The sequence below is a fragment of the Jatropha curcas genome, chromosome 9, assembly GCF_041381405.1.
Source record: "Jatropha curcas cultivar XTBG-Jc1 chromosome 9, XTBG_Jcur_1.0, whole genome shotgun sequence".
NCBI classification, from domain to species: domain Eukaryota; kingdom Viridiplantae; phylum Streptophyta; class Magnoliopsida; order Malpighiales; family Euphorbiaceae; genus Jatropha; species Jatropha curcas.
Window position 1 is genome coordinate 23,514,862 of NC_143159.1, and position 15,602 is coordinate 23,530,463.

Below are 15,602 nucleotides of genomic sequence, written 5' to 3' on the forward strand. Positions count from 1 at the left end.
GTTTTATTTAATTCTATTATTAAGACTTCTTATTTTTCACATTTTAAGGAAAGTATTGACTTTAAAAATTGAATTCTAGGACAACACAGTAAAAATACAAAGTTTCTTGAAATTGTTTTATAAAACGTGTAACATAAACAAAAGGGGAAATTTATAGGCTTTAAAGAGCTACCAATTCTAAGATTGAATATTGTAGGTTTCAAATTTTAGATAATGTTAAATGAATCAGCATTAGAAAAGACAAATGGCACATTAGATTGTCTTAGATTTTGCTTTAAAGTTTGATGCCAATCATTTCAAACTAAATCATTAGTTTTTGTCCATGTACTATTCCCTCCGTTCCACTTTAATAACGAATGAGTATTCTATTTTATTTCACTTTAAAATATTTATTTAGAATTTTAAGAGTATAATAATTATTTTTTTTTAATTTTATTCATATTTAGTAAGTATTTTAGAGCAAAATTAATGAAGAGTTTTTAATTTTAAGGACAATTTAGACATTTAACCTTATATTTTAAAAAATCAATGTGTTCCAATCACTTTCTTAATCTTTGTGAAAAGATAAATGTTGCTGTTAGAGTGGAATGGATGGAGTAACTTTTATTAAAATTTTGCAATTTAGAAACAAGATTATTAAATTTTTGACATAATGAAAAGATTATGAAGTTTTATTTCCCTTCTTTTGATAAACCTAATACAGAATTCTAACATCACTGCCCTGCAATGCTAGCTTTACTAGTAGTCTACATTTCAGACTCAACAAAACTAAAATATAGACAAAGTAGATGACTTCCTCGAGTCAGTTCTTTCGTTTAAGCAGCAGCCAAACAAACTCCTGAAACAAAGAAATCAGATGCAGCATCAGATATATGGAGTGATGGAAATTTCACCATTTCTTCATTAATAGATGCACCAAGGCTTGATATGCACAGTGAACATACATAAAATTTCATCAATCTTCTTAAACCAAACCATCATTTAGCCAATTTCTCAGAATTGCAAAAGCCTGCTCTGCATCTTCATCTTCTTCGGGCGAGTTAGGACGATGTGCAAAGCTGTGACCTCTTCCCTCGAAAGTAATTACCTTTGATCCCTGACCAATGCGCTTCTCGAGATCTTTCAAGACATCAACTGAGCAAAGAGGATCGTCGTCCCCTGAAATAAATAGTACTGGCACCTTTACATTGGAAGCTATAGATGGATCAATCCTTGTGCCATAAAAAGAGACCCCAGTGCTGAAACAAGATCCCTGGTCTTCGGATAGCACGTCCACCACTCGGCCTCCTCCATAGCAAAACCCAATTATGCCAAGCTTCTTTGATATTCCTGCAGCTAAAAGTTCATCAGCCTTCCATTTTGCTGCTGTGGCAATATCCTTCACAATCCTGTTGGCTTCTTGTTTCTTAATCCACTGTTCAAACATGGACTTTGGCCTGTCTTTTCCCCATGGGTCTCCGCGAAATAAGTCAGGAACCAGAACACTGCAGTTAAAGGACAAAATTATGCAAGGTTTGACAGTCAACAACTAAAAATTACAAGATCATTAATCTACAACAACTTTAAGATATTTAAAGGAGCACAAATAGATTAGAAAACAAACTTCCAAACTAACTGTAGGTTAGAGAACAAATACTAATCCTTCTGCTAGCATATATGATGTAATTAATTCCAGAATTTTATAACCCTGGATAATCAGACTCTGTATCAATAGGAAACGAAGTTAATTGGAATAAGAAGATCATACACACATAAGAAGAAGCCAAAGGTTGAGAATTTAGTGTTACTTTATTGGACATAAGAACCATTAATGGTGTGTATAATTGTAAACAAAGCAAAATATTATACTTATTGACATTCAAAAATTGGTTTATTCACCAAGCCACAGAAAGTTCAAGACGGGTTGATTAGAAGTTTTATCAACTAGCAAAGTCTTAATATCAAAGTAGTTAGAGTCAGCTATATGAATCCACACTAATGTCAAGAAGAAATAAATCTTTTGATTCAAAATTTCTTGAGTTTAAAAATTTTCAAGAATAAATATGGAATTCTAACTATTAATCGATTATAAATATATATGTGTGTGTCTACTATTTAAATTAATTATCATAAAATCAAATATTATTATTATTATTATTTTACTAAATTGAGGAAATATTCTAGAATCTAATTAAACCAATTAAAATAAATAAATAAATAAAATAAAGTAATAAATCAAACAAGTAAACCTAGAAGCTTCTAATAATTGAACCAAACCTTTGGAAATGAACCAAATCAGAAAAAGCAAATCAAGGAGAGAGAAAGCCAAGAAGACAACTTCCATCTCTCCTCTCCATCGCCAACAGCGCCCTTACGCCCTTTCCTTCCCATTTTCCGGCCAAACGGCCATTGTTTCCGACGAGTAAGGACTCTAAGTTCAAGAGCTCGACAAGGCAATCACTCCTGTGGCTACAGTTTTCATGATAAAGGCCTGGATCAAGGGGAATCGCGAGTAATGGGATTTGGTATTGTAGTGGCTCGTCTTTTAGCGATTCTCGCCATTACCGGCAAAGATGGCCTTTAGGGAGACCTTCGCATCACCTCGAGAGCATTTTCCCTCTATAAATTTCGGCTACTAGCTTCGTCCCGCGAATCCGCGATGATTGACGGCAAGGAGGAGGCTATCGATGTGATTTTCAACTTAAGGGCTCCTCCTCTCTGCAAATTAAAGCCGGATATGGACTCCAGGAGAAATTCGAGCCATTTGGTGGTCTTCTTCGACAAAATCAATTTTTCAGCCGCCGTGCACCGACCCTCCGGTGACCGGCCGGCGACGCTCCGGTAAGGACCCAAGAGATAGAATTTTCCACTTTTTGAGGTGATCACAAATCCTCAATCCGATTTTTAATCAGTAAGCCCTAAGTCCCTACACTGTATTTACTTGCAAAAATTCAATTAGAACTAGTTAATTCAAGTTAGTCTAGTTAAAATTTATTTTAGTTGATTTAGTTAATATAAATTAACTCATAAAATAAAAATTGAGATTTAAATGAGTATAATTTATTATTACACAAATGAAGTACCTGTTATGTTAGATTCTATTGCTGAAAAAGTTGAGAAACTTAGTAGGAGAAATTATATAATCATTGACTCAGGATGTTTACCTAACATGCTTATTTGACTTTGGTTAATTTATGTTAAGATTATGGATTAAATTACAATTCTATAGTTGAGCTAAGGTGAAACCAAATTGAATTTGGTATTATGCTAGAATTATAATGTTAATGGATCGACGGATGGGAATTTTATAGTTGATTCGCCCGAAGGATGGCCTGTGAATTGGATGAACAGAAATATTGAATAATTGATATGTTGCTATTGTTTAAGTAGGTAGATAACTCTATTTTTAGGGGATACGCTGCTGGATTTTTAGTAGCACAAACCTAAATGATGAAATTAACTAACCTCATTTTCCGCAATTAGAATTTATGGGAATTGCTTAGTAAAAGACTTAAAATGAACTTAGACTAGCATATTATGGCTCATATGAATTGGGATAGGTGAGTTAGATATAGAAGCAATCATAATGCTTGTGGATTTAAATTGGGAGATGATGAGAAATGTATTTAGGTGTAGTCATTATAATTGTGTTTAGTAAGTAGAGTTGTAAGTAATGGAGGATGGGAATTGACCATTGATTTCTTGCTCGATGGATGGACTGTGTTGATTGTTGATACAAATATATGCTTTTTATTGTTTACATGTGGAAATTGAATGGGATTAATCCGGTTTAGAGGAGATGCAGTCGGATTTCTGGCAAGGTAGTTGGATGGATGATATGGAATAAGAGACTAGACTCGAAGAAAATATAAATTAGAAGAATAATAAAGACAATGAAACTAATCAAACATTTTGGAAAACTAAAACAGTCGAATTGAAACGTAGAACTTAAGTTAGCACATCTAACATACATATAGATTCGAATAGATAACTTAGGGTGTAGGAAACTGAAATAAGGAATTTATCTTAGTCTCGAATATTGTGATTAAACGATGAGGGAAAAGTTGATTTAGAAAGGAAAGATAGATCTCATGAATAGTAAACTTATTCTGGTTCCTTCTTTAGTTATTGTTGCGGGTTCCGAGGAATCAATTATCAGATAACAGGATATCGAGAGAGGAGCACAACTTCCAGCTAAACTATAAAACTGTGAGTAGTGTTAGATAATTCGCATCATCCACTTGCATTTGCATCCATGCATACACGGCTAAATGCTAGACATGCATTACTTATTAAATTGTTATTTATGTTGCATTATTTATTGCTATTGAAAATGGTTTGATTAGTTGTGATGTGCTTCATGTATGCTTTGCATATGTGGAATAAGGATGAAGTGGTCACCGTTGAGTTTGTGAGGGCAATCTATGATGTCGTCGGTCACGTGTGGGGAGATCGGCGTCCCTGTGTGCATCTGATGAAATATGATATGGAAAATCATGGGGTGGCCTCCTGTTGGTATGAATAGAAAAGAGAATATAAAAAAATGAGAGGACTGGTCAAGTGAGGTTGAGACTGGTCGGTCATGTATAAGGGATCGGCTCCCTGGTGCACACATAATGAGAGGGCAGGCCATGTGTGAGGACAGCTCGTCGGGGTTTTGGTGACGCCACTGACCAATTTCCACGTGATGTGATTATGTGAAGGTGTTATTATTTGTGATTGCTGTTGTTTTGTCATTTGTGTGATCGACTACATGATCATAAAACTAGTTGGATGACTAGATTTCTTTATTTGCGCATTTGTGTGATTGTGTGGAATGAGAGAGTTACTAACCTACTCACTGAGTTGAAGCGCTCATCCCTGCCTTAATATTTTTCCAGGTTACAAGTCTTCCATTATCTCGTAATTCTTTGCCACCCGACATCTAGAGGAAATGTTGAAAATGAAACCTTGATTAATTTTGCTCAGTGTATTGAAGTGAAATTTTAAATTCTTAAATTGTTCCGCAATCGCGATAGTCATGTGCAATAAAATTTAGAAATTATTGATGTATTACTTATTAAATTTTCTTTTCTGTAATATATTGATACTAGTCTAGAGTACTATTATTGAAATTAACTTATGATATTTGAAGGTTGATGAAATTGGGCTTGAGGCCATTTTTATTGAACATGAAGTTCCTTTGGTTTATGTTGAAATCTTTGTGATTAAAGTAAATATTATATTTCCTAGTTTAGGTTTATTCCTATTTAGTGTAAAGATTGTGTTTCCTAGTTTAGGTTTATTCCTATTTAGATTACTTCCTATATTGGAACAATTTTTTGTATATATATAGTGGGGTAGAGGTTGAAAAATATAACGCAATTGAAATGAATAAAACATATTCTTTCCTTTAATTTCTACATGGTATCAGAGCCATTGCTGCGAATTTTTCGGCAAAGGTTTCAGTTTACAAAGTGGTCTAAGATACACACAACACCATCGGATGTGGGAGTTGGTCGTCACCGCCCGTCTCAGAAGGAAGAACGACCGCCGATCGACACTCCATCCAAACCGCATCACCGTCCGACCACGCGCGTGTGCACACGCGCCTCCAGAATATTCTTGCTGTTCTTCACGCGCCGGCTCGTGCGAGTATTTGCGTTGAGCTCTATCAATGATTTTTGTTCCGACGACCTCAACTCGGTGTGGCGACTCAGACCTACTGGTTCTTCAGCATCAGTTTTGCCTTTTTTGGAATTTTTTCCCTTTCCATCACTACTGCTGCCTTTTACCACTGCTGCCTTTTTTACCACTGCTACCGTTTAAATTTTTTTTTTTTAAATATGGTTGACAAAAAGAAGGTAGATATGGTTTTGTACTCAAAGAGCCCCTCACTTCAAATTAGTCTGGTGAAGTAGATGGAACAAACTACCTGGCTTGGTCTCGGTCTTGTTTATTACTCATTGAAGCTAGAGGTTTGCAGGGATACCTTGATGGTGGAGCAAGTAAACCAGTTTCGACAGATTCGCCCTTTAACAAGTGGAAATCCGAGAATTTTCTTATTATGTCTTGGTTAATAAATTTCATGCAGCCAACTATTTCTCAAGGATATTTGCTTCTTGATACAGCTAAGAAGATATGGGATGCTGCTTCACAGACGTATTCACAAACTGGAAACTATGCTCAGAAGTATGAATTGCGACAGAAAGTTCATGAAACCAAGTAGGGAAATCTGAATATCGCTCAGTATTTTGTTAAACTTAGTGGGCTATGGCAGGAACTGGATTATTATCAAGACTTTCAAGCAAGATGTACTGATGATGCGACTCAAGTTCAGAAGTTGATTGAAGTAGAATGTGTTTATGATTTTCTGGCTGGCCTAAATAATGAGTATGATCAGATTCGAGTCCAAGTTCTTGGATGAGATCCTTTTCCATTCTTACGACAAGAATCCTCATTTGCACAGTAAGAGGAGACTAGGAGGAACTCTATGGTTCACAGATCTAACATTGACAAAGCAGGGTTGATTGCTAATTCTGCAAGAGAACATATCTAGACTGCAAAGAGCAGTTCTTCAGATAGAGAGCAATTATTTTGTGACTATTGCGGTAAGAACAGGCATACTAAGGAGTTCTGCTGGAAATTACATGGACTCCCAACTAAAGGGCATGGAGGAAAGCGGGTCAGTTCTTCTAGACCATAGGCACACATATCCGATAGTGGAGCTTTATCTGAGGAACCATCTACTGCTGGAAACTTTTCTGATAAGAAGATTCAGTCCTTGAAATGATTGTTGCCACAACTTGATTCATCCTCAACTCAGATTGCAGCATCTAATTTTGTTAATTCAGGCAATGCTTTCCTTACCTTTCTTGCAAAAATTGAAAACCCTCTTGGGTTATAGATTGAGGAGCAAATAAACATACAACAGGCTCTATAAAACATTTCCTCACATATTTTAAGTATCAAGGCACAGACAAAATTCACATTGCGGATGACTCTTTAGTACCAATTGCTGGCACAGGTTCTATTGACTGTACTTCCAATATTAAACTCTCCTCAGTTCTTCATGTTCCTAGATTTCCTATTAATCTGTTATCTGTTGGCTTAATCACAAAAGCACTTAATTGCAAAGTAACTTTTTACCCTACTCATTATATAATTCAGGAACTAAATACGGGGAAAATGATTGGCAGTGGTAACTTGCGCGATGGACTGTATCCATTGGATGACGTTTGTCGTTTTTCAAATTCGGGTACCAGTCAAGCTTTGTTAGGAACTTCTAGAAATCCTTTCCATGAAGTTATTCAATGGCATAGGAGATTAGGACATCCCTCTTTTTCTGGTTTAAGACGTTTATTTCCCACTTTGTTTGCTAAATGTGATTTTAATTCATTAGTACGTGATGCTTGTGAACATGCCAAATACACCAGGCATTCTTATTCTCCAATTAATAATAAGAATTTGATTCCTTTTGCTACTATTCATTCTGATGTTTAGGGTCCTACTAAAACTGTCTCTCTTTCTGGTTATAGATGGTTTGTAACCTTGATTGATTGTTGCACTAGATAGACTTGGGTTTATTTGATGAAAACAAAAAGTGAAGTTTTTTCGTGTTTTCAGAACTTCCATAAAATGATTTGTACTCAGTTTGATGCGCATGTTAAAATCCTAAGAACTGATAATGGTACTGAATACATGAATGCAGTTTTTTGTACCTATTTAGAGTCTAATGGTATTATACATCGGACTAGTTATGTCAATACTAATGCTCAAAATGGAGTAGCGGAAAGGAAAAATAGGCATTAGTGGAAGTAGCTAGGTCTCTTATGTTCACTATGAATCTTCCCAAACCACATTGGGGGGATGTTATTTTGTCTGCTGCTTACCTTATCAATCGTATGCCTCTTCATACTTTAAATTTTAAAACTCCATTAGAGGTTCTTCAAGGAAAAAACTCTTATATTGTACCTCCTAAAGTCTTTGGTTGTGTTTGGTTTGTTCATCAGAATGGTTTAAGCAAATTAGATCCTAGAGCTTTGAAGTGTGTGTTTGTTGGTTGCTCTACTACTCAAAGGATACAAGTGTTATCATCCTTCTTCTAGGAAATACTTTGTGAGTATGAATGTTACCTTTCGGAAGTTTGAATCTTATTTTCCTTCCCAGTCACCTCTTCAGAGGGAGAAACATCAGATGGAAGAGGTGATGGATGGCATTTCTTTCCAGGGGAGATTCCTGTAACATAAATAGTAAGAGAGAGCAACCACCTAAATCTCTAGGAATATTGGATAGACCTGATTTGAAAACCTACACACGGCAGACTAATACAGATACAACCATGGAGCATGAGACCTCTGATCAATCGTCCACTCCAATTTCAGTCCCTGAAGATACAGAAGAACAAGACCTTAGTGAGTCTTCTTTAATTCCTATTGATTATGATTCTAATCTTGATTCCAGTCCTTCTGACAATGACCTTAATATTCCTATTGCTCTTAGAAAAGGAGTTAGAACATGCACTAAACATCCCATCTCCCATTTTATCTCCTATAATGCTTTGTCCCCTTCCTATAGAGCCTTTGTTTTGTCTGTTTCTTCTGTTTCTATACCGCAGGATTGGCAAAAGGCATTACAGGACTCAAAATGGAAGGCTGCAATGGTTCAGGAGATGAGAGCTTTGGCAAAAAACAAGACATAGGATCTTGTAACTCCTCCACCAAGAAAGAAGCCAGTTGGATGCAAATGGGTGTTGAGGGCAGATGGTTCAATTGAGAGGTACAAGAGTAGATTGGTAGCTAGAGAATTCAGTCAGATCTATGGAGTTGATTATCAGGAAACATTTGCCCCTATAGCCAAGATGAACACAATCAGAATTTTGTTGTCTTGTGTAGTCAATCTTGACTGGGAGTTACATCAATTTGATGTTAAAAATGCTTTTCTACATGGTGATTTGAAAGAAGAGGTGTATATGGAGATTCCTCCTTGATTTGATGATGACAAAACCAGAGGAAAAGTTTGCAAGCTGAAGAAATCATTATATGGGCTGAATCAATCACCAAGAGCATGGTTCGAAAGGTTCAGCAAAGCTATACCTTCTTTTGGGTATATTCAGAGCGATGCTGATCATACTTTGTTCATTAAACATTATAAAGGTAAGATCATATTGGTTATTGTTTATGTTGATGATATAGTGATGATTGGAAATAATGAAGAAGAAATGACTCACTTGAGAAATTTGTTAGCTAGGGAGTTTGAGATTAAGGATTTGGGAAAGTTGAGATATTTCCTTGGGATAGAAGTTGCTAGGTCATAAAAAAGAATTTTTATTTCTCAGAGAAAGTACATCCTTGATCTCCTTAAAAAAACTAGTATGTTGGGATGTAAACCTGTAAAATCACCTATTGAAGCCAATTATAAGCTTTAAGCTGGAGGGGGAAGTTCAGTTGATGTTGGCAGGTATCAGAGATTGGTTGGGAGATTGATTTAGCTTGCCCATACTATACCAGATATTGCATATGCTTTAAGTTTAGTGAGTCAGTACATGCATGACCGTCGGGCGTCTCACTTAGAAGCAGTGCATCGGGTTCTAAGATATTTAAAATTAGCTCTAGGTAGAGGACTTTTATTTTCTAAACATGGCCATTTAATAATAATAAGCTATACAGATGTGGATTGGGCTGGTTTCCTTGATGACAGGAGATCAACCTCAGGTTATTGTGTTTTTGTTGGAGGAAACCTGGTGTCACGACCCGTTTCTGTGGGCCGGACCGGCATTAGAACCTGGGTGGGCTTAAGGTCTCCGAGGCCCGTAGTAAGCCTTTGATAGTTAATCCATATTCTATTTATAATTGTGGCTTCAGGCCCAATAACTTTATTCCACAAATGTATCAAATCAAAGAACAATTAATATATTTAATGTATATTCTTACTATTCAATTACAACCCATTTGGAATACAATTACGGAACTCTACCTTTTTACATCGTTATTTCAATCATTAACAATCTGCTATGATTAATGTTTCAACTCCATAGGGCTTTTCTTTCTTTCTATTACCTGAAAAAAAATAGTAGGCTGGGGTGAGCGCTAAACTTAATGAGTAGGGTTAGATAACCCTCACACCCCATACAATCACTCATATGCTAAAATAAATCATTTTAGTCCTCCGACTAGTTATATGCTCATGCAGGTTGTCACACAAATGGCAATACAACAGCAACCACAATTATTATCATCTTCATGTAATCACATCACGTGAAAATTAGTTAGTGGCATTACCAAATCCCCAGATGAGCCGTCCTCCCACATGGCCCATCCTCTCCTGACGTGTGCAGCAGGGGGCCAATCCCCCATACATGGTCGACCAGTCTAATCCTCACTTGACTAGTCCTCTCATTGTTTTTCCATTCTCTCTTTTCTTTTCCATACCAACAGGAGGCCACCATGTGGTTTTCCATATCATTCATATCATATCATAAGATGCACACGGGGGTGCCGATCTCACCATACATGGCCAACTGTATCGTAGACCGTTTTCACAATTCCATGGTGACCCACTTCATCTCAATTCCACACAAACAAGGCACAGTAATATCACATCACAGGTAATCAAGCAATCTTTAATCGGAACAATAATGCAGCACAATATGGTAATTTACCAAGTAATGCATGCTAACATTTAGTCGTGATGCATGACTGCAAAAATGCAGGTGGATAATAGAAGTTATCTAACACTACTCACAGTTCTTTATTGTCCTTTATAGGACTACCCATACTGCTGCATCCTTCCGGCTTTTGTCTCACCGTCCTGGAATTTTATAAGCATCTAGAACGAAAATTCGATGTAAGAATTTTACCGGACTCACCGCCGTGTACGGTGGCCAGAAAATCAAACTTTACTGGACTCATTCGATCTTCATACCGAAACACTTGAAATTCTCTGTAGAGGCCAAATACGGTGCTATCTTAAAGAGACAGTGGGTCATTTGGCTAGATCGGCCGTCATAGCCATCACCACGCCACCACTCGTGGTGGTTTCAGTTCCCTCAACTAGGAGCGTTGATTTCTAGATGGGAAGCGTTCGCACAAGAGAGAAGAGTTTATCAGAACTCACCTCGAGGCCTCAAGTCGCCGGAATTGCTTGAACTCACCGGATTCGCTGTTGCGTCGCTAAGAGGAAGAATCTCGCGTCGTCGCTGCTGAGGGCCTGATCGACGTGAAGAAGGATTGGCAACGTGACCGGCGGCATGAGAGGGATCAATCGCCATCCCTCGCTGTCAGTCTGGTAGCCGGAGATGAAAGGAGAGGGAGGAGGGGGAGTCGCGCGACTGAAGAAAAAGAAGAAGAAGATGAAAAGAGAAGAAAGAAAAAAAAAATCTAGAGCTTCTAGACCATTCCGATTCGATTCGAATCGATTTGGTCTAATTCAATGATTTGGCTCGATTTTTACTCAGTTTGCAGGTTTTCACTTGGTTTTCAGGTTATTCGTGCGGTTTTCAAAAAATAATTTGATTTCTAGGTCCGGTTCGATTTATTTTTGATTATTTTAGCTAGGTTCCGTAACATTTCCTCCATTTACTCAATAATAATAAAAATATTATTAGTAATGATATGTGATTTTAGGATATTTAATTTATATATATTATAATAGATTAATTGTTGGAGTTTCATATTGTTTCTCAAAAATTTTAACTGTCCTCAAATCAAAAATTCTGACAATATATTTGGGCTTGGGCCCAATTGCATCATACATAATCATTACTATATAGAGCTTTGTCTTCAATTATTTATTTTTATTATTTATTTTTTTTCAAGCAACAATTATTATATTATATTATTATTTAATACTCTTATATTTGTTTGAATTGGTATGTGAATGTCCATTTGCACTCTTGCATGATAAGGTTTAATTAATTAATATGCTTGCATTTAATTGCAATGTTTGATTATTTGTGTTGTGACATTGCTATGCCTTGTTTGTGTGGAGTTGGGATGCAGTAGGTCACCATGGGTTTGTAAGGACGGTTTTGGAAATGATGAACATATGGAATTCGACCGTCAGCTATTTATGGGGAGATCGGTGCCCCATGTGCACCTGATGATATGGATTATATGGAAAACTACAGAGTGGCCTCCTGTTGGTATGGAAAAGAAAAGGGAGTATAAAAAAAAAGAGAGAAAGAATGAATGAATGAAATGAAAAGAGAGGACTAGTCAAATGAGGATTAGACCGGTCGGCCAAGTATGGGGGATCGACTCCCTAGTGCACACGTCACGAGAGGATGGGCCACGTGTGAGGATGGCTCATCGGGGGTTTCGGTGATGCCACTAACCAATCTCCACGTGTTTGATTACTTGAAGGTGTGATTATTTGTGGGTGTTGATGATGTGCCCTTTGTTTGATTGGATAAGTGTTCATTTTAGTAATATAGGAAGCATTTTGTGCGAATGCTTGTGTTATGCAATAATCACAATTCATTATTAGACTCACATTTCTTTGTTTAACTTTTCCACGTTGTAGACACTTCTTTGTTCCGGTTAAAGCTCTGTCTCCTTCCCCGCAGAGCTAGAAAAATAACTTTTAGAATCTACAATTATTTAAGTTATGTAGCTATATGTATTAAAATATATTTTTATTTATCTGTTAGTGAACTCCGCAGTTGTAGGATTGTAACCGATAAACTGATGAGGAGATGTATTTATTTATTTTTGTGAATGCATGAATCTATTAGCCACATTAAGTATGCTTTGTATTATAATTGGGCCCAAACAATAAAATGTTTAAGACATTACATTTGGGCCAAAGTATAATATAACTATGAGATTGATCATGCATGGCAATATGGGCTGATTGATTGGAATTCATATTGATATGGTTGAATTTTAGTGGTTCATGCTTATTACGGGCCTCAGGGGTCTTATGCTTACTTGGGCCTTAGTGCCAGTTCGGCCCATGGTTTCTGGTCGTGACAGGCTGTCGAGCATGATTTCGATTAGTTGGCTCGCCAAAGTCATAAACAGATGATAGATTTGAGCTCCTTATAAAATTTCGAGTCAGGTGGTGGAAGTCTTGCAAATTTTTGGGCAGGATCGACTCTCAGGCCACCCTAAAATGCGATGCCGGTGGAGGTTTGGTGATCGACCGGCGAGTCTCCGACGAGGCCCCAAGAGGCAGAATCATCTTCTCGTGCAGATCGTGGAATTGTAGTCCGATTTTCGATTGGTATGCTCTAAGACTTAGTTCCTTATTTTTGGTATAAATTCCAAATTTAAAATTACTGGTTGATTATGTTGATTTAGAATAAATAGTCAATTGAAGGACTTTGAAATGTTAGGTAGAATGTTGGATTTGTCATGTGGATTCTGAATATTCAATTAGAATTGCAACCTGACCTCGATTAATAATTAAATCGTTCATTAGTGCATATTTTGTGTATAGACTTATAAAATTGAAAATGTCCAGAACTCAATTATCCTTGTGTTGCCTAACTGACCTGTTACAAGGTAGCTAATAATCAGAAACTACATAGAATTGTTTAGTTACTTAATTATACATATGTGGAAACATAGTTAATAAACTACGAAGTAATGCAAATTTGGTACATAGGCTTCTAAGCTGAAAAATCGCTGAAATGGATGAAATAGCAGTTAGCATGACCTTAGAAAGACTTAGTCAATTAATTAGATAATTGTTAATTTAGTTTAACTAGAATCGATTACTGTTGTGAGTTAAAGTTGAGGAAGTTTTAGTTCTATATAAATACAACACTGAACCTTAATAACTCCAAGTATAAATTATAAACCTAAGAACAAGCAACTACTATTCTTCATTAAAATACAATTTAATTGTTAGTAAAAGAATGTACTAACATGTAGTTCAAATATGGATGGGTTGAGCTATTCACTGTAAAGGGAGAAAGAACTATTTGTGGTTTGTTTATTTTGATAATGTAATTATATAGCGTTTTGATAAACTAAGAATATGATGTTAGTTGGTATTAATTATGAATTGAATAAATGTTTAGATGAATGAATAATGGTTATGGTAGACGGGATTTGTCGCTATGAATTGCCCAATGGATGGGCTTTGAGAATTTATTATTGAATTGTAGGTTTAAGCAGGTGGTTTAATCCAATATTTAGGGGAGGTTCTGCCAAAATTTTGACATAATCTAAATTAGTTTTACTTGTAAATAGGTTGTAGGATTTATTTAGGATAATCCTTTATTATTATATAGGAGAATGCTTTATTTAATTCTTTCCTTCCAATTTCATTTCATTAGAATCACTCTAGTTGGTTCACTGATTCGACAAGTTAGAATCGAAACTTGAATCTTTTCCCATCTAGTGTAGTAAATAATAATAGATAGTATTTACCATTTGCATCATATATAAATTCATTACTATACAGAGCTTTGTCTTTATTTATTTATTTATTTTCAAGTACCACCTATTATATTAAATTATATTCATTTGAGTTGGTATATGAATGTGTATTTGCGCTCTTGCATGCGTTTAATTGCATCGTTTGATTAGTTGTGTTGTGACATATATTTGCCTTATTTGCGTGGAATTGGGATAAAGTGGGTCACCATGGGTTTGTGAGAGCAATCTTTGATACCGTTGGCCATGTATAGGGAGATCGGCGCCCCCGTGGGCATCTAATGATATGGATTATATGGAAAACCATAGTGTGGCCTCCTGTTGGTATGGAAAAAAAAGAGAGTATAAAAAAAATTAGAGGGCTGATCAAGTGAGAAATAGACCGATAGGCCATGTATGGGGGATCGGCTCCCTGGTGCACATGTCATGAGAGGATGGGCCATGTGTGAGGGTGGGCCACATGTAAGGGTGGCTCATCGGGGGTTTTGGTGACGCCACTGACCAATTTCCACTTGTTTGACTATTTGAAGGTGTAATTACATGTGGTTGCTGATTTTGTGCCATATGCTTGACTGGTCTTATGTTCATTTTAGTACTTTAGGGAGCATTTCGTGTGAATGCTTGTGTTATGCAATAATTACTATTCATTGTTAAACTCACATTTCCTTTGTTTAACTTTTCCAGGAAATAGATTCCTCTTTGTCTCACCCAAAGCTCTGTATCTTTCTCCGCAGAGCTACAAAAGTAAATATCTAGTTTCTTATTTTAATTAATTGTTATGTATAAAAACTTTGCAACTTCTAGTCATTTCTAAACTTCGCAGTTGTAGGACCTATATGCCTCTAATCATGTATTAATAAGGATATATATTATCTTGTGAATGTTTTAATTATTTATTTTAATGCTTGTATGGACCCGTAGCCTATTTCATAGATAAGGTGTATTATAAATAGGCCTGATCCATAAACTGATTTGAGATGTTGAAGTTGGGCCAGAAATATGGACTTACTGTTCCTAGAAATCTGATCGACGAGTATAGATTTTATGGGTTAGGCTTACTACGGGCCTCGGGGACCTTATACTTACCTAGGCCCTAGTGCCGGTCCGGCCCATAGTTTTAAGTTGTGACAAAAATGGATGAAGCAACCGGTCCGGCCCATGGTTTCGGGTCATGACAAAAATGGATGAAGCACAAAAGAAAGTCTTGGATATGCAAATCTTTGTGCCGTCTTCATCATCAAATCAAGAACAAGATTATGG

At 36.4% G+C, this 15,602-nt stretch overlaps 1 protein-coding gene across 1 annotated transcript; it reads right to left on the minus strand.

Moving 5' to 3' along the window:
- Nucleotides 1–681: 681 nt before the first annotated feature.
- On the minus strand, nt 682–11,227 carry LOC149493850 (alpha/beta-Hydrolases superfamily protein). The gene is made up of 3 exons (XM_089726367.1): nt 11,074–11,227; nt 8,132–8,196; nt 682–1,528 (listed from the first exon to the last, which is right to left on the minus strand). Exons 1-3 carry the CDS (start codon nt 11,225–11,227, stop codon nt 965–967), a joined length of 783 nt encoding a protein of 260 aa, XP_089582493.1. The 3' UTR covers nt 682–964.
- Nucleotides 11,228–15,602: the final 4,375 nt, after the last annotated feature.

Coding starts and splice junctions, on each gene's coding strand:
- LOC149493850 (XM_089726367.1), bottom strand. CDS start 11,227: ATGGCGATTGATCCCTCTCATGCCGCCGGTCACGTTGCCAATCCTTCT. Junction 8,197..11,073: donor CGGCGACTTGAGGCCTCGAG/GTGAGTTCTGAT, acceptor TTTATGTTACAG/GAATCTCCCCTGGAAAGAAA. Junction 1,529..8,131: donor ATGTTTCTCCCTCTGAAGAG/GTGACTGGGAAG, acceptor TGTAATTTTTAG/TTGTTGACTGTCAAACCTTG.